The sequence below is a fragment of the Cetorhinus maximus genome, chromosome 10 (genome assembly GCF_964194155.1).
Source record: "Cetorhinus maximus chromosome 10, sCetMax3.hap1.1, whole genome shotgun sequence".
Classification (NCBI taxonomy): domain Eukaryota; kingdom Metazoa; phylum Chordata; class Chondrichthyes; order Lamniformes; family Cetorhinidae; genus Cetorhinus; species Cetorhinus maximus.
In genome coordinates, this window is record NC_135888.1 from 18993669 (window position 1) to 19021115 (window position 27447).

The following is a 27447-nucleotide window of genomic DNA, read 5'->3' on the forward strand; positions in this document are numbered from 1 at the left end:
GCCCTGGCAGAATTAATGGGTTAATTGATATCTGATTCACAGTTTTTGATAGACAGACTGAAAAACGGAGAATTTGAACATATTTTCCTCTTGAAACCGTCTTTCCTTCCTCTTATAATTCACAGATCACTGGCTCCATTATTCTCTTCTTCACTATATTTTCTCTCTTTCATCATTGACAGTGCTTTGGACTCTAGCCATGGCATTTAGCCTCACTTTCTCAGTCATTAAAAGATGTTAGCTTAGCTCAGATGGTAGCACGTTTGCCTTCAGGTTAATAGATATTGGAATCACACTGTCTAATGAAAGCTGAGACTCCAGTGCAGTATGGAGGGTGTTGATATATTGTTATCTCAGGGTTTAGTTTGCCTATTAAACTCGCTCTGTTAAAGATCTGACTGCACTATTCTTCAAATAGCGCTAACCAACATTCCTCTCTCAACCAACAACAGCAAAAGAAGAGATTAGTCACATCGCTGTGATGTGACTGACACAGAATGGTTGCTGTGTTTACCTACGTGGCAACAGTCACTGTAAAGCTCTTGGATGCATAGGGACATTTTGACAAAAGTGATGAAGTACTTTGTAAATACAAGTAGAAAGATTTATCTTGAGTAGAATCATCTGTCATTTTCCAACTAATGTGCATCATTTCAGTTTCTGAGAAAGCTTTTGTAGAACAGAATGCTACTAATTACTGTGAGATTGCCGGGGATCTGTGTGCTTTTTTAACACGGCACTATAACAGCACAGGAAATTTGTAGGTGTTGGTAATTGTATGGTTGCTACTCATTTCAGAATCCTTAATGTATTTTTATATTGTTCTAAATGGTTTGCCTTGGCTGTAAATTTTCCATAATTGTCATAATACTGATTCTGATAGCCCCTAATTGGGCTTTCAACTTTCTATATTTACAAATGTAGTTATAGGATGGCAGACCTATTATTGGTGAATCAAAGGGCACTCTTACAAAGTTATAATAAGTGTTCTCAATAGAACACTTTCATTTCAATCTCACATTATGAAGTGTGGGTTTGGGAGCAGGAAATGCTTTATTGATAAGATTCTATGGAATCTCCATGGCAAGAAGTGTATTGTTAGAAGCTAACAATGTAATTAATAAATTGTTACACCGAGGTAAAATTCTTGCAAGAAAAACTGTAGATGCAAAAATGAAGTGATAAAATATTTTCTTCAAAATGAGTTAAGATGCAAATGTTACCCCTAATTTATTCATTGGAAATAATGAACATACAGTCAAAAAAGTACAGAAGATTGCCAAGGTGGCAAGGTGCATGATAGGATAATCATACTTGGGCACTGGTTAGAGTGACTCGTTGTCTTTCCTTGCTTCAACCTTTGATCTTAAGTCCATCATAGTTTCATTATAAATAGTTATTGGAAAATTACAGCATAACAGCTAGGTAGAATGGAGTGGCACACCATAAACCAGGCTAAGATAAAAGCAAAATACTGCGGATGTTGGAAATCTAGAACAAAAACAAAAATACCTGGAAAAACTCAGCAGGTCGGACAGCATCTGTGGAGAGGGATACAGTTGACGTTTCGAGTCCGCATGACCCTTCATCAGAACTAAGACGTATAGAAATGAGATGAAATATAAGCTGGTAGAAAGGGGTGGGACTGGAGAGCTCGATAAGGGGCCAGTGATAGGTGGAGGCCAAGAAGAGGCTGCCACAGATGTCATAGACAAAAGGACAAAGGGGTGTTGATGGTGGTGATATTATCTGAAGAATGTGCTAATGGTGACATTAAGGGAAGCAAGCTAGTGGCAGATGGCCCTAGTACGGGTGGGGTGGGGGGAAGGGATCAAAATGGGCTAAAAGGTGGAGATGAAACAATAGATTGAAATGAATTTAAATATAGGAGGGAAAAGAAAAAAATATAGTTGTAAAAAAATTATAAATTATTGAAAAAGGGGAATCGGAAAGGGGGTGGGGATGGAGGAGAGAGTTCATGATCTAAAATTGTTGAATTCAATATTCAGTCCGGAAGGCTGTAAAGTGCCTAGTCGGAAGATGAGGTGCTGTTCCTCCAGTTTACGTTGAGCTTCACTGGAACAATGCAGCAAGCCAAGGACGGACATGTGGGCCTGAGAGCAGGGTGGTGTTGAAATGGCAAGCGACAGGGAGGTCTGGGTCATGCTTGCGGACAGACCGAAGGTGTTCCGCAAAGCGGTCACCCAGTCTCTGCTCTACATTGGAGAGACCAAACACAGACTGGGTGACCGCTTTGTGGAACACCTTCAGTCTGTCCGCAAGCATGACCCAGACCTCCCTGTCGCTTGCCATTTCAACACTCCACCCTGCTCTCATGCCCACATGTCCGTCCTTGGCTTGCTGCAATGTTCCAGTGAAGCTCAACGCAAACTGGAGAAACAGCACCTCATCTTCCGACTAGGCACTTTACAGTCTTTCGGACTGAATATTGAGTTCAACAATTTTAGATCATGAACTCTCTCCTCCATCCCCACCCCCCTTTCCGATCCCCCTTTTTCCAATAATTTATAATTTTTTTACAACTATATTTTTTTCTTTCCCCTCCTATTTTAAAATTTATTTTGATCTATTGTTTCATCTCCACCTTTTAGCCCATTTCGATCCCTTCCCTTCACCCCACTCGCACTAGGGCCATCTGCCACTAGCTTGCCTCCCTTAACGTCCCCATTAGCACATCCTTTAGGTAATAGGGCCAACACCCCTTTGTCCTTTTGTCTATGACATCTGTGGCAGTCTCCTCTTGGCCTCCACCTATCACTGGCCCCCTATCGAGCTCTGCTGTCCCACCCCCTTCTACCAGCTTATATTTCATCTCATTTCTATATGTCTTAGTTCTGATGAAGGGTCATACGGACTCGAAACGTCAACTGTATCCTTCTCCGCCGATGCTGTCAGACCTGCTGAGTTTTTCCAGGTATTTTTGTTTTTGTTCTACAAACCATGCTGCTGGTTTGTCAATCATTTAACCTCGCAAGTAGGTTACCCACTAAGAGCACACCCAGAAAAGTGTAACAATAGAGTCGGTAGTCTAGTGATTAAGAAATTTATAACCACAACCTCAGGGGCATCCCAAAGCTTTACAGCCAATGAAATACCTTTGAAGTGTAGTCACTGTTGTAATGTAGGAAAGGCGGCAGCAAATTTGTGCACAGCAAGATCCCATAAACAGGAATATGATAATGATGAAATAATTAGTTTTTTTTTTCCAATGATGTTCCCTGATAATTGGCACAATGAATTGATTGGCTGATCGTGCGTTTTGGTACTATGGGATTAGCAAAAAGAAAATTGCCTTACATTTATAGCATAGCTAGCAATATTAGTCATACTTGATTGGTTAATGGAGCTAAGCATTCAGCCCCAGAGTGTCCAAATTCAGAAAGATGAAACACACTTTTACCTTCAGGGATGCTAACTCTCATACCAATCTTATGTTTGAAGTAGTCAATAGTTGTATTGTTACAGCTATCTGCACACTATATGGGCATGGTAGCATAGTGCTCCTGGACGAGTGATCCAGAGGCATGAGTTCAAATCCCAGCATGGCAGTTGGAGAATTTAAGTTCAAGCAAATTTGGAAAGAAAAAGCTAGTATCAGTAATGGTGACAATAAAGCCACCAGATTGTTGTCAATATTCACCAATGTTCTGTAGAGAAGAAATCTGCCATGTTTAGCTGGTCTGGCCTATGTGTGACTCCATATCTGCCCTGAAATGACCGAGCAAGCCATTCAAATAATGTGGATGCTGGCAATTTGAAATAAAAACAGAAGATGCTGGAAATACTCAGCAGGTCTGGCAGCATCAGTGGACAGAGTGACAGAGTTATTGTTTCAAATCAAATATAACTCTTCTTCAGAACTGGTCCAGAACTTCAAAGCCAGTTAGTCATACAACTCAGAATGTTGGGCAGAGTCTTCTGTTTTTGGAGGTGTTCTCAGGTGCAGCCTGAGGAAGCGGCGAGGCACCTGCACCGACACTGGGGAGGAAGGTCTGCTGTATCTTCTGCCCGTTGGTCACTTAAGAGGACTGTGGCGGGTCTTCCCCTCGATAGAGGACCCCAGGATATGACGTCCCACCAGCCTAGAGCTGCCGGCCCAGGCCGATTCCACAGTGGATCCGCATGAAAACCAACAACAAGATCAGGTACAGCTCCAAGTGGAGACACTGGAGCAGGACCAAGCTAAGCCTGTAAAGGGACTCACCAGCACTGGCACACTACCAGTAACAGACGTCTCTCCCGATCTCTCTCTCTCCCCTGCAGGGAAGGGTAATGGAAGGGCAGATCTGAGCAAAAGCTGGCTGGAGAAAAAAATAATTTTGTTTTTGTTTCATCTATTGTGAAAAATAAAAAGTAGAGCTGCCAGCCAACCAGAGGGTGGCAGCTCTTGCACTTGGGGGCACCACGGAGGAGGCCAGGGCAGCCGCCGGTACAACACCCACGAAGTACCAGGGTCATGAAGCGACCCGGCGACCCGGGAGACAGGTAAGTGTCGTTGTGTGGGGGGTTTGGTGGTCTTGTAGGGTGGGGTGGGGATCACAGGGAGAGGGAGGCCATGGGGCTCAGCAGCAAGGGCAGGGGGCCTTGTCTGTCAGTGGCCATCCCCCTACCCCATGCCCATGTGGTATCAAGGGGCACTCCCCCCAGCTGACATGTAGCCCGCACAGTTTTGCCAGTTGTGCAGGGCGCATGTTGGCAGGCCCATCTGGTGCTGCAAAGATTGCAATGGAGCTGGGTCGAGGCCCTTAAGTGGCCGTTAATTGGCCACTTAAGGGTGTCAAGTTGGGGCAGGAAGGTCAACCATGGGCCTTCCTGCCCACAGCTTACTGCTGGTGGAGGCAGGAGGGCGTCGGGTATCGGTCCCAACGCCAACCCACCTAATTTTCAGGCCCTCCCACCTCCTTCCTCACCGTCTGCGGGGGCAGAAGATTCTGCCCGTTAACTCAGTCTCTCTCTCCTCAGATCTGCCAGACCTGCTGAGTATTTCGAGCACTTTCTGTTTTAGCAACCCATTCAGTTTCCTCAAGGGCATTTGGGGATGGGCAATAAACGTTAGCCTTGTTAGCGACATGAGTGAATTTTTAAAAAAGACTAGCTTGTTAATTTAGTGGGGCAATAAAGGACTTTTACAAAACAAAAACCCAGGTTTGATTCCTGACCAGTTATACACTAACTAATTTTAGCCAGAATACTGTTGATGGTCTAAATGCCCCTGGAAAATCCAAATGCAGGTTTTGGGTCTGGACAAGATTAGTTTTTGAACATAATGAGGCAGTGTGAGAACTCCCTATCTAATCCTGCACATCATGAATGGCCAGTCGGGTGATGCCTTCAGGCCTCCGTACAACTGCTTACAGAACAGTTGGAGTAAAAATGACAGAAAGCTTTAAAATGGACTCAGAAGCTTCAAGGTTAATAATAATAACGTACTATTGAAGTTCTAACCTTTAACTGTTCCATTCAACGTTACAGAACATGTGGAATTCAGCACTTGGAGAGAGCAGGAGACAAGCTCACCCTTTTCAACTCTCTCTACTTCTGCATTGTTACCTTCTCTACAGTTGGATTTGGTGATGTGACTCCACAGATCTGGCCTTCACAACTCCTTGTTGTCATCATGATCTTTGTTGCTTTAGTGGTATTGCCTCTCCAGGTATGTTACAAGACAGGCCAATGGGACATTTGTAAGCTTGCTGTTTATTTATTTGCTGACTTTATCAGCGCAGGAGTTCCCGGTAAGACAATAACTTGCCCCATGCTATGAACCATTCCTCAACCAAGAGAATGGACAAGTAGCCTGCTTCCAGGACTCCGCTAATGCTGTTCAATAACTGGTCATGAGGAGGTAGCCAATACAAACTGGGACTGATATTCAACTTTGGTTGGGTCGAAGTATTTCTGGTTGTCCTCCCTCTTGCTCTTCTATTCCCCTTGCCACTGAAGTCAATCGGATGGGGAATATAACGACTGAACTGATTTGTACCCCCTGCTCAAGCTGTATTTTATCTCTATTGAGGCTTCCAAGGCAATTTCTTCCCCTCTCCTCCTCCCTTCAGATAAAGGATGCACCTGACAACAGGGAATTCCCTACAATTAACCAGGCAGATTAGAACTCAACATGTAGGAAATTAACAGGGATGTTGTCTCACATATTATGGCTCAGCTGATGGTAAAGGCTGAGTTGTTCAAATCCCAGAGGGAAACTTGAAACAACTGCCATAACCCATTTTTGTAATTTGTATGTTTCGAGATGCAGGCTTTGAATTCAGTAGTAATAAGACCACCAAGTCTCAAGAGGATTTTTATAAAACTAAATTAAACATTTATTAATACAAGAAAGATTGTAAGCACATACATGCATCTACAAAATTACTACTATAGTAACTATAAAAATCCCCTAATTAACCTGACTCTCAGTTACACCCCCGTTAAGGCAACAATAAATCTCATAGATTTAAACAGACACCTGGTATAGCACAACCTGAACAGTCGCATTCAAAATGAGTTTTTTTCAGCTCCGGGTCCTAGCAGACAGCAGCTTGAGGCTTCTCACACTTGTTGGATCTTAAAATGCCTCTGCCTTACCCACAACTCCTTTCTCCTTTATACATATCTTTCTCTTTGAATGTAAATTTTCCATTGTATCACTAGGCTTTTAACTTTACCTCTTCTAACAATAACATCCTTTCATTCCACCAATTTTATTAGGAAGCTAAAAAAAAAACACGTTGCTTGATGTCTTCTAGCTAGGTACAAGATTTTACCTGCAGTCTTGAATGATTTATTCAACAAATGCAAATGTACACTTTGCCTTTTAACTTCCTTACTGTTTCCCCAATTAACATCTCAAAACTACTCTACTTCAAAGCACCCAGACTAGCTGGCTTTAATCCAATTAAGACACACACAAACACACACATAGACACAGACACCACTAAATTCTATTTTAAAAAATAATTTCCAGTAACATTATAGACATTAATCTCTTCATGACACACATTACAAATTCTTGTGAAGGGGCCATGCTGTATATCAACATAACATACACATCTCATTCAAACGCCTCGTCCTGACTTGTGCTTGTAAAGGGTTAACATCAGGAGCACCCGATGCTGATGTAACTGTGGTGTAATGTCACATGACTAAGATCTGGTGGGAAGCAGAAGTACAACCTCGTGTAGCGCACTGAGATGTACATAGATCTGTAAATGAACAAGAATGGTTTTTATGAATAACGGTCTGTTAGGGTAACAGGAAATCCCTAAAGAAACTTCATCTAGACCCCCAACCCAAGACGAAACAGCGCCATGTGCTGTTACATCTAGAAACTCAATGGTGTAGAAATGTCATGGCACCATGCTCATTTCTCACGTGCAAAATGAGTGACTGAGCATCCAGTGTGGTGGGGAAGGGTGTGCACTGTATTACATGTTGGGGGTGCAGCACCCACATATTGGTAAAGGCAGAAAATAAATATCCAGAGTCCTTGACTAAACCTTAAGGTTGGCGGGCAGGCCGGGAGACCTGGCGGGCTTTTGAAAAAGCATGAAACCTCATCCACGGGCCAGATGAGGTTTCATGAGGGATTTAAAAATCTAAGAATATTTCAAAATAAAAGTTATGGACATGTCCCAACTCATGTGACAGTGTCACATGAGGGGATATGGCAGCGAAATCTTTTCCTCAGCTTTATTTAAAGTTTAGCATCTGAGCCGATCTCCCTGAGGCAGCACTTTGCCACCGCCTGCACAGGGAGCCCAATGAGTGAGGCATTAGGGAACAAAAGATGAGGCTGCAAAACATAGAAATTGTAGTTAATTGGTGCTGACACTGAGTTTTCTCCGCATGACTCAGGGAAAAATTTCCCCCCCCGTTTGGGGGGGGGAGGGGTGGAATGAGGGAGGAGGTGGGGGGGAAATGCGGGCGGGGCTAAGTGCTGCCTCAGGGAGATCGGCTCAGATGTTAAGCTTTAAATAAAGTTGAGAAAAAAATTCCGCTGCCAGGTCTCCTCATGTGACACTGTCACATGAGTTGGGACATGTCCATAACTTTTATTGCAACCTTTCGTTAAAATTTAAAAACCCTCATGAAACCACATCCTGCCCGTGGATGAGGGTTCATGCTTTTTCTAATGCCCGCCAGGGCTCCCGGCCTGCCCGCCAACCTTAAGGTTGGACGGGCAGGTCCATTAATGAGCTGAATTGGTTTCTTAATGGCCTCAATGGGCCATTGACAGGTCGGAGGGAGCACAGCCGACTCAGCAGCGCCCCCGCTGACCTGAAAATGTAAATGACGCAGGGTGACATCAGAAGTTCCACCCGACGTCACCCCGCTTCATTTTACACATCGGCATGCAGGTCCTGCCCCCCCACACGCCGACGGAAAAATACTGCCCTTAATTTTTAAAAATATGTAAATTAGCATCGCACAAGTAGTGATGTGAAAAGAAATATCACTTCTCACCTCCCTTGAGTTTGAAGTTGATCGTCCTTTAGCATCAGTGTTTTTTTTTGCCACTGTGAGCTAATTCTTCTGCAGCTGTTTGATACAACTTGCTAGCCCAGAAGGAAAAAAACTGGTCCAAACTGGAGTTCCATTTTAAGGTATACAAGACCAGTTTGGACCAGTACCAGTCATTTCCTGGTGCTGGTTCCAACTGGAGTTTTACTGTTTTTTTATCCTTCGGAGAGGCCATTTCGGAAGCCAGTTACAAATTAAACACATCATTCTGGGTCTGGTGTAGCCAGACTAAGGGTGGCAAATTGCCTTCCCTAAAGACCCATCAGTGAACCAAATGGGTTTTTAATGACAATTTCATGGCCACCGCTAGTGATACTAGTTTTTCCTTTCAACTCCAGCTTTTTAAAGTTAATTTTAATTTGGATTCCCCAGCTGCCATGGCAGGATTTGAACCCATTGTCTCTGGATCATTAGTCTAGGCCTCTGGGTTGCCAGTCCAGTAACATAATCAGTATACCACCGCACCCCATACCGCACCTTCACAAGGGGATGAGCAATAAATTATCGGCGATGTCCGCATCCTGTGAATAAACGAAAAAACTACTGTATAAACTTATTATAAAATAAAAAATTCCTGTGACAAAACCCTGCGCCAATTACTGATTTTCAAGGTTTTGAAATTGTCTTTCCCCTTAACTTGCCACTCCCTCATTTTGTATAATAAGAGCAAAGTCCTTTAAAATCTTATTTAAAACAGAAACAGGGATAAGATTATTTAAAGGCTAGAGCGCACTCTGACCATTTAGACTGCACCAGCCTCCCCCTTTCAGTTTGTGTCAGTGAAACTTACCACGGTCTTTTATCCTCCAGTTTGAAGAACTCGTTTATCTGTGGATGGAGAGACAGAAATCTGGTGGTAATTACAGCCGACACCGAGCTCAGACGGAGAAACACGTTGTACTCTGTGTCAGCTCATTAAAAATCGACCTGCTGATGGATTTCCTCAATGAATTCTACGCTCATCCCAGGCTTCAGGTAACAATTGATGGACCTGTCTTTGTATCCTGCATGACCTTTTGTTTTGCTTGGGATCTATGTATGGATGGTCACAAGACTGCTGGAAGTGAAGCCAGCACATGCCCTGAGTCATTATACAGGCTTCCCTAATTATAACAATCGGCTATTACTCTATACAGAACAAAGGTTGTGCACTGTGATCTGATCATACAAATGTTTAGTGTGCTTGTATTGAATTTCTGTCTGTTATTTAACTGAGATGTTATTCTGTATAAAACCAATGGCTTAGTGCCATCATTAAAATAAGAGGATTTGGATACAGACATTAAATTGTTTGAATGATAAATCAGAGGGAATAATTTCTCTCTTTATTAAGCAGGGTTTTTTTAGTGCCTCGTTATTAATAATGCACAATAGATACGTGTCCCTCTGTTCAGAGAGGTGTCAGCTGTGGCTCAGTTCATAGCACCCTCGCCTTTGAATCAGAGGGTTGTGGGTTCATGTCCCACTCCCGGAAACCAAGAACTGTGATTGTACTCGAAAGAGATGCAATCTGTGACTGTTGATAACTCGAAAGAGTTTCCTCTGTTCAGAGCTGCCTTCTTTTGGATGAGAAGGTAAACCAAGGCCTCACTCAGGAAGGTGTCAAAGATCCCCTGGCACTATTTTGAAGGAGAAGGGGAGTTATCCCCAATGTCCTGGCCAATATTTACACCTCAATCAACATCACAAAGGCAGATGATTTCGTCTTTATCACATTGCTCTTTGTGAGAGCTTGCTGTGGGCAAATTGGCTGCCACATTTCCTACATAACAACAGCAACTACGTTTCAAAATTGGCTGTAAAGCACTTTGGATTGTCCAGCGGACTTGAAAGGTGCTATATAAATGCAAATGTGCCCGTTGTTCACCAATGTTAGTGAGAAGATCCATCAGTGTAAAGTGAATTTCCTCACTTCAAATACAAACATTGACTTCTTCATGAATATTAAAGGTGTGGATTTTAAAGCGTGATGTATATGTGAATAAAGGCTCACATCTTGATAAGCCATTAAACTATATGTAGCCAAGTATATGTTGATTAATGCCTAGAAGTTGGCTCTGCAGATGGCATCTTGATAAACCAACTGCAGGGAGATCAAAACATTTTAATATAAAAGCAAAATACTGCGGATGCTGGAAATCTGAAACAAAAACAGAAAATGCTGGAAAACTCAGCAGATCTGGCAGCATCTTTGGAGAGAGAAACGGAGTTAACATTTCGAGTCCGTATGACTCTTCTTCAGAGCTAAAGAGAAGTAGAAATGTGATGGATTTTATACCCTTTGAGAGGGAGTGGAAAAGGTGGAACGGGATAGAAGGTCAGGGATAGGTGACAGCTAAGGACAGATTGACAAAGATGTCATGGACACAAGACAAAGGGAGTGTTAATGGTAAAGAGTAAAGAAGGTGCTGATAGTGGCATAAGGTAAGATAGCAGAATGTGTCAATAGCAGAACAAGGGTCAGCGCTCTGTGAAAGAATAACATCTAAACAAGTGACAGATGACCCTGTGGAGGGAGGAGTGTTTGGGGGAAAAGGATTTAAAAATGAACAGCTAAATATAAGATTAAAATAACAATTTTTAAAAGTAAATAAATAAATAAATATTGGATTTTAAAAGGGGTGAAGAGAGAGGAGAGAGTTCATGGTCTGAAGTTGTTGAACTCAATGTTAAGTCCAGAAGGCTGTAAGGTGCCTAATTGGAAGATGAGGTGCTGTTCCTCCAGTTTGCGTTGGACTTCACTGGAACAATGCAGCAAGCCAAGGATGGACATGTGGGCATGAGGGCAGGATGGGGCGTTGAAATGGTAAGCAACAGGGAGGTCTGGGTCATGCTTGCCGACAGACCCAAGGTGTTCCGCAAAGCGGTCACCCAGTCTGCGTTTGGTCTCTCCAATGTAGAGGAAACCGCATTGGGAGCAGCGAACGCAGTAGGCTAAATTGAAGGAGGTGCAAGTGAAATGCTTCAGACAACAACTTCAGACCAAACTCTCTCCTCCCTCTCAACCCCCCTTTTAATCCAATATTTATTTATTTAACTATTTATTAATTATTTATTTATTTAAATTTGATTTTATCTTTTTATTTATTTGTTCATTTTTTAAACCTTTTTCCCCAACCCCTCCCTCCGCCACAGGGCCACCTGTCACTTGTTTAGATGTTGTGCTTTCACAGAGCGCTGAACCTTGTTCTGCTATTGACACATTCTACTATCCTACCTTATGTCACTATCAGCACCTTCTTTATTCTTTACCACTACCATTAACACTCCCATTGTTTTGTGTCCATGACATCTTTGTCAATCTCTCCTTAGCTGTCACCTATCCCTGACCTTCTGTCTCGTTCCACCTGCTCCGCCCCCTCTTAAACAGTGTAAAATCCATCATAGCAAAACATTTTAATCCTTTTTTGTGAATGTCATAAGTCATCTCAGAGCATATTGACTGTCATTGACTCTATGGACAAGAGCAAGAGGAGGAATCGGCCTGATAAAATGAATGCTACATAATTATGAAAATAACTTAGGGTATTGCTGTCACTGTGCTTCGAATACCATAGTATGCCTGTAGTTTCACCTACCCAAACTCAGACTTGCGCCTGAACAGCTTTTCAGTTCTGCAGCCTGAATATATTTCCCCTTTGTCTGTAAAGTCTTTTACTAAAGAATTATAAACTAAGAGGGAGAAAATGTAATAGGATAAGGGCTTGTCTCCACGCACTGTGGAAGAGCCTGACAAAGAGCAGCACTGGATGATTCACTCGTCCTGTTACCTAGAGAAGGATCTCAGGCCTGTAAAGACCACCCTGGGCTGCAATTTAATCCCTGCTTATGAACTACCTCTAGCATCTGAGCCTTCTGAACAGTTCCCAACCTCGCAATCACTCTCAGGTATCCAGAGGTCTCTGTGCGAGACACTGAAAATCCCTTCTGATTTTCACGCAGCAGTTAACTCTGAAATCTGTCAAGTCCCTAAAGTAGTCCCACTGTCAGCACTCTGTGCGGTAATAGATCTCAAGAGAATGAAAGTGACAGTGAAATGTATTTTTCTCCATGTGGATATGAGATTTGAGTACTGTTTGATGCTCCCAGTGCAGGGGCGGAAAGGGAGGGAAAAATTAAAGTTTCCTTTCAAAGAAAGAAACCTGTCAGCCATCCAGAAAACAAGCAAGTGGCTGTTCAGATAATCACAATCATTGTAATTGTTTGATTTTTGAGAAGAATCCCGAGGGTGAGACTCCAAGTTTAATCACGTGGGGAGTAGATTAGAATTTCCCTATCACGAGAAATGAGCTCTGATCTCCACAAGAAGGTCGGAATAAGACAAAGTCCACCCTTTTCTCCTCTGCCCTCTAGCCCCACGTTAAGGATCCGCGCAGATTAGTTTCGGCTTTCTCCTGCCTTGGTGCCGAGCTTAATGTTACTCTGTGTCCTCGTTCAGTTGGTTAGCAGTCACTATGGCTGGGAAGGTGATGCATTCTGGCAACACACATCGACATCTTGCACTGTTGTAGCTCCTTCAATGTAGTAAAATGTTCCAATGGCACTTCACATCAGCAATCATCAAAGGTTTGATACCAAGCTGCAGAAGGAGATATTGGTTGGAATTTTACACCCCTGGGGGCAGACTGGCAGATGGGAAGGGTGTAAAATTGGCTGGCTTGGTGGTCTATCCTACCCACCGCTGCTGGTATTTTACCAGAGGTTGAGGAATCATGGGTAGCTTGCCTGCTCTTGGACCAATTACAGAATCACAGAGTCACAGGATGGTTACAGTGCAGAAGGAGGCCATTCAACCCATCGTGTCTGCACCAGGTCTCCGCATGAGCATTATGACTCAGTGCCATTCTCATACGAGCATATGAAATGGGAGCAGAAGTAGGCCATTCGGCCCCTCGAGCCTGCTCCGCCATTCAACAAGATCGTGGCTGAACTTCTTGTGTTTCGATTTCCACATTCCCATCTAACCCCCATTAACCTTTGATTCCCTTGCCTAACAAAAATCTATCTACCTCTGTCTTAAAAATATTCAGTGACCCCCGCCCCAAACACTTTCTGTGGCAGAGTTCCAACCCTCTGAGAGAAAAAAAATTCTCCTCATCTCTGTCCTAAAAGGGCGACCCCTAATTTTAAAACAGTGGCCCTTAGTTCTGGACTCACCCACAAGAGGAAAGATCCTTTCCACACCCACCTTGTCAATACCATCCAGGATCTTATAGATTTCAATCAAATCACCCCTCATTCTTCTAAACTCCAGTGGAAACTGTCCAACCTTTCCTCATAAGCAACCCGCTCATTCCAGATATCAATCTAGTAAACCTCCTCTGAACTGCCTCCGATGCATTTACATCCTTCCTTAAATAAGGAGAGCAAAACTGCACATAATATTCAACATGCGGCCTCACAATGCCCTGTATAACTGAAGTATAGCATCCTTACTATTACGTTCAACTCCTCTTGTGATATAGGATACCATTCCATAAGCCTTCTTGACTCCATGCCGTATCTGCATACTAATGTTGCGTGACTCATGCACGAGAACACCTAGACCCCTCTGCGCCTCGGAATTCTGCAGTTTCTCCGTTTAAATAATATTCTGTTTTTTTATTCTTCCCACCGAAGTGAATAGCTTCACATTTTCCCACGTTATACTCCACCTGCCAGATTTTTGCTCACTCTCTCAACTTATCTATATCCGTCTGCAAACTCCTTATGTTATCTTCACGACAAACTTTCCTACCTATCTTTGTGTCATCTGCGAATTTAGCTACCATGCTTTCACTCCCCTCACCTAAGAAGCTCATATAAATTGCAAAAAGTTGAGGCTGTAGCACAGACCCCTGTGGGACTCCACTAGTCACATCCTGCCACTCAGACAGAGACCCATTTATGCATACGCTCTGTTTTCTGCCAGCCAATCCTCTATCCAGACTAATATGTTACCCCCTACACCATGAGCTTTTATTTTCTGCAATAGCCTTTAATGTGGCACCTAATCAAATCAAATGCCTCTTGCCTTTTCCCCATAACTCTGCACATTGTCTCTACTTCAATAATCATCCAATGCCCTCTTAAATGCCTCGATTGAACCTGCCTCCACCACACTTCCAGGCAGTGCATTCCAGACCCCAACCACTCGCTGTGTGAAAAACATTTTCTCATATCGCATTTGCTTATCTTGCAAATCACTTAAAATCTGTGCCCTCTCGTTCTTGATCCTTTTATGAGTGGGAACAGTTTCTCCCTATCTACTCTGTCCAGCCCCCTCATGATTTTGTACGCCTCTATCAAATCTCCTCATAGCCTACACCTCTCCAAGAGAACAGCCCCAACTTCTCCAATCTATCTTCATAACTGAAATAATTGAGGCCATTAAGTTGCCAATTAATGGCTACTCAAGGGCCTCCTCCCACTGCCACTGGTATTTAACCAGTGGTGAGGGTGGAGGGGTGGGGATGATGCCCAGACCACGTGGCAAGGCTGCGAGTAAAACCTGGCAGCTTTCTTGCCAGCTGTTCGGGGATGGGGGTAACCTCCTGATCGTGCACCCTATGCCCAATGGAGCACTCTCCAGGTTAATTCTTCACCTCCACTGCAGTTTCCCCCAAATCTCCACCTTCATGAACCCAGCCCCCGACCCCACCTTGCTGAGGCTTGGCAAAAACTCCGACTTACTCTTGTATCCTGCTTATGGTACCTTGGAGTTGGGGACGAGCTGCAATCCCAGGAGTGGCCACCGCTCCCAGTGGCGTTGCTGGGACTTGAGACTGTAGTCCATTTGATTGGTCAGCAGCTCTCAGAGGTGGGAATTCCTTCCAGATGGGGGTAGAAGTTCTGTTCTGAGTCAATTATCAGCCCGTCAGCTGTTAAGTTGGCTCTGGGTAGCCTGGGTGAGCTGAGGTATTTCTCATCCCTGACTTTTATGCTGGTGGGCGTGGGGCCGCTGGCTCAGCATAACATCCAGTTCATTAGGATACGTGACCAATACCTTTATCAAAGAGGTAGTTTTTTAAGGACATCATATAGGAGGAGAGAGAGGTAGAGGCATGTAGGGAGGGAATTCCGTAGAGCTTACGGCACAAGCGCTTGAAGGCACAGTCACCAATGGTAGCACTGGGGATACGCTAGAGGGCAGAACTGGAAGAATCCTGGAGGGTGGTGGGGCTGGAGGAGAGTACAGAGATAGGGAGGGGCAAGGCCACGGAGAGATTTGAAAACAAGGACGTGAATTTTAAAATTGAGGGCCCAAATGTAGGTCAGCGAGCAGGAAGAGCTTTAAGTGCACAGTAGTTGCTCCTTAATTTACCTTCAGCTGCCGAAACAGTTAGCTTTGTGCTTGTTTAGATCACCTGGAGCTGAGAGCGAGAATGCACCGCATGGCCTGATTTTTACTCAGAATATTTTTAATCCTCTTCTAAATTTGATGGTATCAAGTAAGACAATCTTCCCCTGAGACTGTAGTGAGCATTTTTGTGACAACAATCTCTGCAAATAAGGCCAAGAGCTTTTGATATTGACATTTGTAAGGACAGGAGATTATTCTAATTTAAAGTCCTGTTGTGCCTGTCCTGAGTGCATTGTTAATTTGTACATATCCTTTCTAACCTTGTCATCTGAACAACCTGCTGTTTTATCTCTTCCACGTTGCAGGATTACTATGTTGTCATCCTGTGTCCCACAGAGATGGATCTTCAGGTGCGCAGAGTGTTACAGATTCCACTCTGGTCACAGCGAGTCATTTATCTGCAGGGGTCAGCTCTGAAAGACCAGGATCTCATGAGAGCCAAGTGAGCTATGTTTTCCATATCAATGTGGTGAGCTTTTGTATTTGAAGCAAAGAAGAGAGAGAGAGAGAGAGGGGGGGACCCATGTGATCCTTTGGGGATCAATGACTTGGTGATTATACATTGCATTTGCCGCCCCAGTAGATTAACCAATTTATCCCGACAGCAGCTGAGTTACACAGGTCAAATTCAACCCATTGCTCTTTGCAGAGTGAACTAGTCTTGGCCAAAGTAACACACCGATCCTCCCGAGCGAATGCGGAAAATAAATATCAACCAGGGCCCCGGCCCTAGATCACTACGTCCAACTGCTTGCGCTTATATAGCGCCTTCAATATATAAACTGCCCATTCCAAGGTGCCCCACAGGAGTGTTGTCAAGCAAAATATGACATTAAGTTACGTCAGGCTAGATTGGACAGGTGACTCAAAGCTTGGTCAAAAGAGGTAGGTTCTAAGGAATGTCTTAAAGGAGGCGGCAAAGATGAGGGAGGGAACTCCAGAGCTCAGGATCTAACCAACTGAAAGCACGGCTGCCGATAGTGGAGTGATGAAAATCAGGGAGGCACAAGAGGCCAGAATTGGAAGCAGCGCAGAGATCTGGGAGGGCTCATCGTGCACACAGGGTCCATGCTGGATGTGTGCAGACCTTGAGTTTTGCTGCGATGAATTCTATCTCTCCACAATAAAGCCACTGGTTGCCCTCACTGTCATGATGATTAATGACAACTTAAATGGATTGTTCGGAGGGCGACTACCCCCCTTGAAGCCATTCCACAATCTCTTCAGAACCAGGTGGAAGAAAATTGCTGGTGTGAAAAGAAACAAGTTTTCTTTCTGGCTCTGCTACTGTAGGATTATCTAACCTCTTTTTTTTTAGTTGCCACTATTAATTTATTTACCCCCTAAATGTAGGAAGCTGCTGTGCGGGAGAATGATAACGTAAGAACATAAGAATTAGGAGCCGGAGTAGACCATTCGGCCCCTCGATGCTGCTCTGCCATTCAATAAGATCATGGCTGATCTTCAACCCCAACTCCACTTTCCCGCCTGGTCCCCATATCCCTTAATCCCCTGAGAGACCAAAAATATATTGTTCTGAACCTTAAATTATTCAACAGTGAAGCATCCACAACCCTTTGGGGTGGAGAATCCCAAAGAAACACATCCCTCTGAGTGAAGAAATTTCTCCTATCTCAGGCCTAAATGATAGGCCCCTTATCCTGACACTCTGGCGCCCCCTGTTCTAGGTACCCCAGCCAGGAGAAACAACCCCTGTGTCTACCCTGTTCAGCGCCTTCAGAATCTTCTATGTTTCAGTAAGATTGTTTCGTATACTGGGTTAATAGAATAGTTATGGTAATGTAGTAATGTAGGCCATGATGTAACAGTGACATCAGCAGTCATGTGCTCAACACTCGGGAGAGTTACCTGAGTAAGACCAGTCTCTCCAGATGAGATAGGCATTCAACCTATCTTATCTGGAGAGACTGGTCTTACTCAGGTAGTTGCTTCAAGCTGGTTTATTAACACTATGTATAAGATTGGTTACAGAGTAGGTATGTCTCTCATGAGTACCGATTGTTCCATCCTCTCTCCCAAGTGTCGAGCACATGACTGCTGATGTCACTGTTACATCATGGCCTACATCACTACATTACCATAACTATTCTATTAGCCCATTATACTACAGAGATAATCTCTCATTCTTTTAAACTCCAGAAAGCAGAGGCCCAATTTACTCAGCCTCTCATCATGGGACAACTCTCTCGTTCCAAGAACCAAGCTAGTGAACCTTCACTGTACCGCCTCCAACGCAGTAAATACGGAGACCAAAACTGCACACAGTATTCCAGATGTGGTCTCACTAAAGCCCTGTACAGCTGTAACAAGACTTCCTTATTCTTGTACTCCAATCCCCTTGCAGTAAAAGCCAACATGCCATTTGCCTTCCTAATTGCTTGCTGTAACCTCCATGCCAACTTTCTGTGTTCCTTGTACCAGTGCATCCAAGTCCCTCTGAACATCAACATTTAAAGTTTTCACAACTTTTAAAAAATATTCTGCTTTTCTATTCTTGCTACCAAAGTAAATAACCTCGCACTCGCCTATTTTATATTCCATCTGCCAACTCGTTGTCCACTCACACTTAACCTGCCGAGATCTTAGAAGATGCAACAATGATAACTCTACCATCCAAGCAGCATTCAGTGATGGAGCCCGTGCTTGGATCTTTAAAGTAATTTGTGTTCTTAACCAAGCTGAGTTGAAGTTTTGAGGTTTCAGGGCCTGTGTATTCTTCAATCCATTGAACAAGTAATTTTATATGCAATGCTTTATGCCAAACCGAATCTTCAATTGCAGTTATTATCACAGAATCTTTACAGTGCAGAAGGAGGCCATTCGGCCCATCCAGTCTGCACTGGCTCTCTGAAAAAGCATTCTACCCAGTCCCACTCCCCTGCCTTAGCCCTGTAACCTTGCACATTCTGTCTTTTCAGGTAGCAACCCAATTCCCTTTTGAATACCTCGATTGAACCTGCCTCCACCACCCTCTCAGGAAGTTCGTTCCAGACTCCAACCACCCTCTGGGTGAAAAAAATTTCCTCACATCGCTTTCATTCCTTTTGCCAATTATTTTGAATCTATACCCTCTAGCAATAGAGTCATAGAGGGCTACAGCACAGAAAAAGGCCCTTCGGCCCATCGAGTTTTCACCGGTCAAACAAGTACCTAACTATTCTAATCCCATTTTACAGCACTAGGCCCGTAGCCTTGTATGCCATGGCATCGCAAGTGCACATCCAAATACTTCTTAAATGTTATGAGGGTTTCTGCCTCTACCACCCTTTCAGGCAGTGAGTTCCAGATTCCCATCACCCTCTGGGTGAAAAAATTCTTCCTCACATCCCCTCTAAACCTCCTGCCCCTTCCCTTAAATCTATGCCCCCTGGTTATTGATCCCTCCACTAAGGGGAAAAGTTCCTTCCTGTCTGCCCTATCTATGCCCCTCATAATTTTATACACCTCAATCATGTCCCCCCTCAATCTCCTCTGCTCCAGGGAAAATAACCCCAGTCTTTCCAATCTCAGCTCATAACTAAAACTCTCCAGCCCAGGCAACATCCTGGTAAATCTCCTCTGCACTCTCTCTAGTGCAATCACATCCTTCCTATAATGCGGATTCCAGAATTGCACGCAATACTCTAGCTGTGGCCTAACCAGCGTTTTATACAGTTCCAGCATAACCTCCCTGCTCTTATATTCTGTGCCTCAGCTAATAAAGGCAAGTATCCCATATGCCTTCTTAGTTCTTGCTGCTGTTTTGAGTGGGAACAGTTTCTCACTATTTATCCTGCTCATACCCCTCAGGATCTTGAATACCTCTATCAAGTCTCCTCTCAGCCTTCTTTTCTCCAAGGAAAACAGTCCCAAATTCTCCAATCTGTCCTCATAGTTACAGTTCTTTATCCCTGGAATCATTCTTGTGAATCTTGTTTGTACTCTGTCCAATGCCTTCACATCCTTCCTCAAGTATGGCACCCAAAACTGGACGCAGTACTCCAGATGAGGCCTAACTAGTTCAGCATGACCTCCTTAGTTCTTTTGAAGAGTCATACGGACTCGAAACGTTAACTGTATTCCTCTCCGCAGATGCTGTCAGACCTGCTGAGTTTTTCCAGCTATTATTGTTTTTGTTTCATGACCTCCTTACTCTTGTACTCAATGCCACTATTAATGAAGCCTAAGATACCATATGCTTTATTAACCGCTCTCTCAACATGCCCTGCCATCTTCAATGACTTATGCACATGTACACTGAGGTCTCTCTGTTCCTGCACCTCCTTTAGAGTGTCTCCCTTTATTAAAAACTGTCTCTCTCTATTCTCCCTGCTGAAATGAATCAAGATTCTTGATTACCCAGTAGAAGTAATTGTGATTTTCAAATACTTTTTTGTTTCTTGAGAAAATACTTGTAACAATAATACCTTTTGAGGCCTTTTTCACCACCAGTGGGTTTCACACAGTTAGACAAGGAATGCAGCTCCAGACATGAGCAGCTTTGAACCTCCTCCTCCTAGAGGATCCCTAATCAATCTGCTGTAAACTTGGTTCAGGAACTGCCTCCAGAGTTATACTGTTACACTTGTGTTGTCGTGAAATGAAAATTGTAGTGTAAATGTGCGCTTAATTAAAATAAAACCATTTTTGCAATTTCTCTCTCTAATTCTGGCCAGAGAAGTCAATTCTATTGAGCTCTCTATAGGCCAGAGCGAGATTAGCTAACTCAGCACAAGTTATAGCTCTGTGTCAGCTGTAACTCAGTTCCCTCTGCATCAGGAGGTTGTGGGTTCAAGGACTCGAGCACAAAAATTAAGCCTGAGATTTCAGCGCAGTACTGAGGGAGTGCTGTACTGTTGGAAGCGCCATCTTTCAGGTGAAAGGTTAAACCAAGGCCCCATTTGCCCCGTCAGGTGGACATAAAAGATCCCATGGCACTGTTTCAAAGAAGAGCAGGCAAGATCCCCCCTGCTCACCTGCACAACAATTACCCCTCAAACCACATCACAAAAACAGCTTATCTGGTCATTCTCATATTGCTGTTTGTGGGAGCTTGCTGGGTGCAAATTGGATGCCGCATTTTCCTACATTACAACACTTCCAAAGTATTTCATTGGGTGTAAAACGCTTTGGGAAACACTGTGGTTGTGAAAAGTGCTACGTAAATGCACGTCTGCCTGCTTTCCTTTGTGGGATTGTGAGCTTCAACTTTTACCCAAAACAGATAGGAGGTTGGCAGAGCAGCCTGTACTTGGCAGCTGAAGCCTGAGCCATTTTGAAGCCCGAAACCAATAAACTACAGCCATAAATTCATTATTGCTATCATCAAATGTGCCTATCAAACTTGATTGCAATGTTACTATAGCTTGGTGTAGGAGAAAGAAGTGTGGGTGTCAATTGTGCGGCAGCTGCTGTGACATCAGTGCCCAATAAATACGGTTCAGGAGGGTAAACCTTGGGGAATTGTTTCACGAGCCTAATGCAGGCTTACACAATAGCCATTTGGTAGTAAGGAACTTGAGTATTACTGAAAAAAAGAGACATGTCTAAGCTTTTCGTCTGCACTCATGAGGGCACTCTCAAGAATACCAATATAAAGGGGGAAACAACAATTTATACCGGATGTGAAGAAAGTGCTGATTGGTTGGCAAGTGGCGTTGCCATGGAGAATGCACCACTGATAGTGACTGACAGTTAACTGCCAAGCATTGTTTAAAATTTAAACCAGACAGCTTGACCCTGATTGGACTAGGCATGTCTCTTTTTTTCAGCTTACACAATAATCAGGAAGCTAATGTCTTTCCTTCTTTACCTCAGGATGGATGTTGCAGAAGCCTGTTTCATTCTTAGCAGCCGCAACGAAGTGGATCGCACAGCAGCGGTACGGTAAACCTGAGCAGAGGACAGTCTTAAACTCAAACTGGGAGGGGGTGTGGGTCTTTTACACCTTGCATTCCTGTTGTTTGCAGGAAGCCACTTAATGACAACAGGTCATATTTCCATTAGCCAGTCCATCTGTAACCAGGGCTTATTATTTTTATTTGTTCATGGGATGTGGGTGTCACTGGCAAAGACATCATTTATTGCCCTTGCCCTTAATTGCCCTTGAGAGGGTGGTGGTGAGCTGCCTTCTTGAACCGCTGCAGTCCTTGTGGTGTAGGTATACCCACAGTGCTGTTAGGGAGGGAGTTCCAGGATTTTGATCCAGGGACAGTATAGGAACAGTGGGCGATATGGTTCCAAATCAGGATGGTGTGTGACTTGGTGGGGTACGTTGGAGACGTGTGAGATTAAATAATTTACGACAAGCCGGCCCATGGCCAGGCTATGATAATCCCTGCAGTACCCTGCACGGGCTCTAAACTTGCAGAATAGGGTTGCCAACTCTGGCTGGTTATGTTCCTAGAGGTCTCATCACAGGGCCTCCCGCTCGGTCAAACAGCTTCTTTTTCATGTCTCCCGTATTTTTATAGTTAGAACGAGATTTTACCAAAGAAAATGAAAACAAACTCAATTTTTTATGCCTCTATAATCTTTCTCTTGGGTTGCTCACCAGGACAATTAATCTTGAATTTCTGGAGCCTCCAGGTCAATCCTGGAGGGTTGGCAACCCTAGCTGGTGGTGCTTTATGCTGGCACCTTATGCACTGTCTACTTCTACTCGTATATGGCAGCTAATTGTTACTTTTATAAACTCAGCGCTTATTGTTTTGTGTTACCCAACAGGCAAATACCAACTAAGATTATTTTAGAATGGCCTAGCGTTCAACCAACTTGCTTCCATTTTTTGACTGACAAGGGAGGTTTTTTTTATTCTTTCATGGGATGTGGGCATCGCTGGCTATAGACCAGCATTTATTGCCCACCCCTAATTGCCCTTGAGGAGGTGGTGGTGAGCTGCCTTCTTGACCCGCTGCAGTCCATGTGGTGTAGGCGCACCCACAGTGCTGTTAGGAAGGGAGTTCCAGGATTTTGACCCAGCGACAGTGAATGGTCAAGGGGACAGGCAGGAGAGCAGAGCTGAAGCCACATCAGATTGACTGCAAGCTTGAGGGGCCGAATGGCCGACTCCCCCCCTTCTCTCTCATATGTTCTTATTTGCACTGGCACGTCAGGGGCTGCAGTATTTTCCATGAAGGAGCAGAGGTTTTCTGTGTCTGCTCTTGCCAGTCTATAATTTTCTGTAGAAGTGGAAAAAGCCTCATCCATGACGTCCAGAACTTGCACTTAGAGCAGCAAATTATTGCACACAGCTCTCTGAGGGGCTCTGCTGGCATGAAGGTAGTACTGCAACACTAATACCAGGCCAACCTGTAAAATTAATTGGTCACACGTGGGCACAATTGAACAAATCCAAAACAAAACCCATATAATTCAATTCAATAGTAGCTTTATTGAATGGAATGATCTTGATGCTATTTTAATCAGATGATTGGAGCTCCATTTAAGTTATCGATTTATTTGGGGCTTTTAAAGTTGGGTTGGGTGCAGCGAGAGCTGAATCAGGATTTAGTTGCATCGCAAAGCTTAGGAGGAGCTGTGTTCACCAAACAATTTACAAACAGTGGGCTTTCAATTTTTTCACAAGTCGTATTACGCTGCATCACACTGAAGCGTAAAGTTAAGTAACAAGGTCAGTCGGAGTGTCTTTCCTTAACCCATCACTAATGGAGCTGATACCAGCATTCAAACTTTATTTTCTATGTTAACTTTAGCTTCAGAATGAACTAATAGCCAACAAAAAGAGACAGGCACAAGCAGATCCATCTAAACAGTTTTCACTGAACTTCAAAATGTCAGCCATGTCTCAGCTATTATGAACCCGTATAAAAAACACCGGTTCGGTCTCAACTGGAGGATTGTGCCCAGTGTTGGGCACCGCACTTTAGGGTGGAGGTGAAGGCGTCAGAGAGAGTGCAGAGAAGAATTATGAGAATAGTTCCAGGGATGAGGGACTTCAGATAGATTAGATATGCTGGGGTTGATCGTCTTCAAGAAGGGAAGGTTGTGAGGAGGTTTGATAAAGGCGTTCAATATCAGGAGGGATCTGGACAGAGTGATTGGGGAGGAACTGTTCCCATTGGCGGAAGAATCGAGAACCAGGCAACACTGGTTTGAGGTGATTGGCAAAAGGATCAACGCTGACATGATGAAAATCTTTTTTTACGCATCGAGCGGTTAGGATCTGGTATGCACCACCCAAGAGCGTGGGGGATGCCGATTCCATTGGGACTTTCGAAAAGGAATCGGATAAGCACCTGAAGAAAAGAAGTTTGCAGAGCTATAGGGAAAGGACAGGGGGGAGGGGGCGGGACTAGCTAAATCGCTCTTGCAGACAGCCAGCACAGACATGACGGACCAAGTTGCCCCTCCTGTGCTGTAACCATTCTATGATTCTCACTGGTAGCACTATCGCTTCTGAGTCAGAAGGTTGTGGGTTCGAGTCCAACTTTGGAGACATTCCAGTGCAGCACTGAGGGAGTGCTGCACAGTCGGAGGAGCTGTGTTTCAAATGTGACCTTAACTCAAGACACCACTTGTCCTCTCAGGTGGACCTAAAAGGGTCCCACACACTGACTGGGACTTTCCAGCCCTGCTTGCAGGCAGGCATCGTCACGGGCGGGACAGGAAAATTTGACTTTTAGCGCCTCTCCACATTTTCCCATCCCACCTGTGACAATGCCACCGGTGTGGGGGCCAGAAACTCCTGCCCAATATTTCAAAACACAGGGGCATTCCCCGCTGTCCCAGCTAGTATTCACCCCTCAATCAACATCACTAAAAGAGATAATCTGGTCATTGTCACATTGCTGGGAGCTTGCTGTGTGCAAATTGGCTGCCACATTTCCTACATTACAGCAGCGGCCAGCCATCAAAAGAACCTCATTGGTTGCAAAATGCTTTGGGACGTCCTGAGGTCATGAAAGGTATTATATAAATGCAAGTCTTTCTTTCATTTCAAAGCTACAGCACTATCAAGTGCTGGACCAGAATCTATATGATTCCTGATTTAAAGCCAACACATTTTTTGTTTAGCTCTATTGAAGAACCCAGGGAAAGGCTCATGGTATAGAACACCAAAAAGGTTGGAAATAATAAGAAGGGAAATGGTGCACTTCAGAAAATAGTGATTAAGCCATCCCAAGCTGGGAGTTTACAAACCCAATGATTCAGGAGGGGAACAGCGGGAGAGAGAGAGAGAGGTAAAACACAAAGGCAGACACACTCAGTGTTGCAGTGCGACATTACTGGACTTACCAAGGACGTAATAATTCACCCAATAATGGGCTAACTCTTTCACAAAACAGTTTACAAAGAGTGTGGGTTTGTAATTTTATTACAGACAGGTGACAGAAAAATTGAACCTCCTGCTTTGGCTTATCAGTGGAGAGTTTCTTTTCTGACTGACAATGGGTGTTTTACATATTGAAGGATCATCAGACCATCTTGAGAGCTTGGGCTGTGAAGGACTTTGCCCCAAACTGCCCCCTCTATGTTCAGATCCTGAAGCCGGAGAATAAGTTTCACGTCAAGTTTGCAGGTGAGATTTTGCTTTCTCCCCTCCACGCTCTCAAGCCTTGATCTGCATTTGGTTTCCATTTGGCTTTGCCTAAATTTAAGCATTTTCTAAATGGTCAAGTGGCAGATCATTGGCTCCATTGCACTTGATTTTGCTTTTTTTTTAAATAAAGGTTTCATCCCACAGTGAAAGAGCAGAAGATTACTGTGGAAATCAGCTGTTATGATCGTAATTCAGGCATCTGTCTGTGCAGTCTTTTGCAAAACCAGTTCTCCTTAAGGATATTATAGGCTGACATGTTGAATGAAATTATGTACAGCAGCCTGGGGCAAGTGGAAATTGACCTTGAAGAAGCTGTTTCTCTTCTTGCTTGTTGTACCTCTTTCTGTGCGATTTCTAACTGTAATTGTTTTAAAATGTGAAATCTTGACATGCCATTCTTTCAGCTATTAAACGGAAGTTCAAATTTCTTTTTAAAAGTTATCAGTCTCTGACTCTCTCAGGTAAAACAGTCAACATTGAAAATGACCCTTCAAAAATTCCTCCTTGACTGATTGTGTTTCTTTTTATTTCCACTTTCTCGCAGATCATGTCGTTTGTGAAGAGGAGTTTAAATATGCCATGTTAGCCTTGAATTGCATCTGTCCCTCCACGTCCACGCTCATCACCCTATTGGTTCATACCTCCAGGGGACAGTAAGTCAAATTTTTACGGTGTTTAAATTCCCCTTCACAAGGATTCGCTCTATCTGTACAAATGGAGGATTGTGAAAGGTATTTGAACCCATAACACAGTCAGATGCATGTGGATTCATGTTGAATTACAGTCAGGCGCATGCAGATTCATGTTGAATTACAGTCAGGCGCATGTGGATTCATGTTGAATTACAGTCAGGCGCATGCGGGTTCATGTTGAATTACAGTCAGGCGCATGTGGGTTCATGTTGAATTACAGTCAGGCGCATGTGGATTCATGTTGAATTACAGTCAGGCGCATGCGGGTTCATGTTGAATTACAGTCAGGCGCATGTGGGTTCATGTTGAATTACAGTCAGGCGCATGTGGGTTCACGTTGAATTACAGTCAGGCGCATGCGGGTTCATGTTGAATTACCGTCAGGCACATGTGGGTTCATGTTGAATTACAGTCAGGCGCATGCGGGTTCTTGTTGAATTACAGTCAGGCGCATGCGGGTTCACGTTGAATTACAGTCAGGCGCATGCGGGTTCATGTTGAATTACAGTCAGGCGCATGCGGGTTCATGTTGAATTACAGTCAGGCGCATGCGGGTTCATGTTGAATTACAGTCAGGCGCATGCGGGTTCATGTTGAATTACAGTCAGGCGCATGCGGGTTCATGTTGAATTACAGTCAGGCGCATGCGGGTTCATGTTGAATTACAGTCAGGCGCATGCGGGTTCATGTTGAATTACAGTCAGGCGCATGTGGGTTCATGTTGAATTACAGTCAGGCGCATGTGGGTTCATATTGAATTACAGTCAGGCGCATGTGGGTTCATGTTGAATTACAGTCAGGCGCATGCGGGTTCATATTGAATTACAGTCAGGCGCATGTGGGTTCATGTTGAATTACAGTCAGGCGCATGTGGGTTCATATTGAATTACAGTCAGACGCATGTGGGTTCATGTTGAATTACAGTCAGGCGCATGTGGGTTCATATTGAATTACAGTCAGGCGCATGCGGGTTCATATTGAATTACAGTCAGGCGCATGTGGGTTCATGTTGAATTACAGTCAGGCGCATGTGGGTTCATATTGAATTACAGTCAGGCGCATGTGGGTTCATGTTGAATTACAGTCAGGCGCATGCGGGTTCATATTGAATTACAGTCAGGCGCATGTGGGTTCATGTTGAATTACAGTCAGGCGCATGCAGGTTCTTGTTGAATTACAGTCAGGCGCATGCGGGTTCATGTTGAATTACTTATTGGAATTAATGATTCAATGGAGCCCAACTGTACAAATTACAGTCTTTGATTGACAATACAAAATTGGTAAATTAAGTTGAAGTCTTAGCCCTTTAT

General features: G+C 44.0%; 1 protein-coding gene across 1 annotated transcript in view; it reads left to right on the forward strand.

Annotated features, from left to right (window-relative positions):
* Nucleotides 1–27447, forward strand: part of kcnt1b (potassium sodium-activated channel subfamily T member 1b) — a 226744-nt gene that overhangs the window by 108217 nt on the left and 91080 nt on the right. Inside the window, exons 10-15 of the mRNA XM_078551275.1 lie at nt 5494–5674; nt 9352–9516; nt 16189–16325; nt 21701–21764; nt 25316–25424; nt 25990–26098. Coding sequence (XP_078407401.1) covers nt 5494–5674; nt 9352–9516; nt 16189–16325; nt 21701–21764; nt 25316–25424; nt 25990–26098 — 765 coding nt within the window. The remainder of the gene's footprint in view (nt 1–5493; nt 5675–9351; nt 9517–16188; nt 16326–21700; nt 21765–25315; nt 25425–25989; nt 26099–27447) is intronic.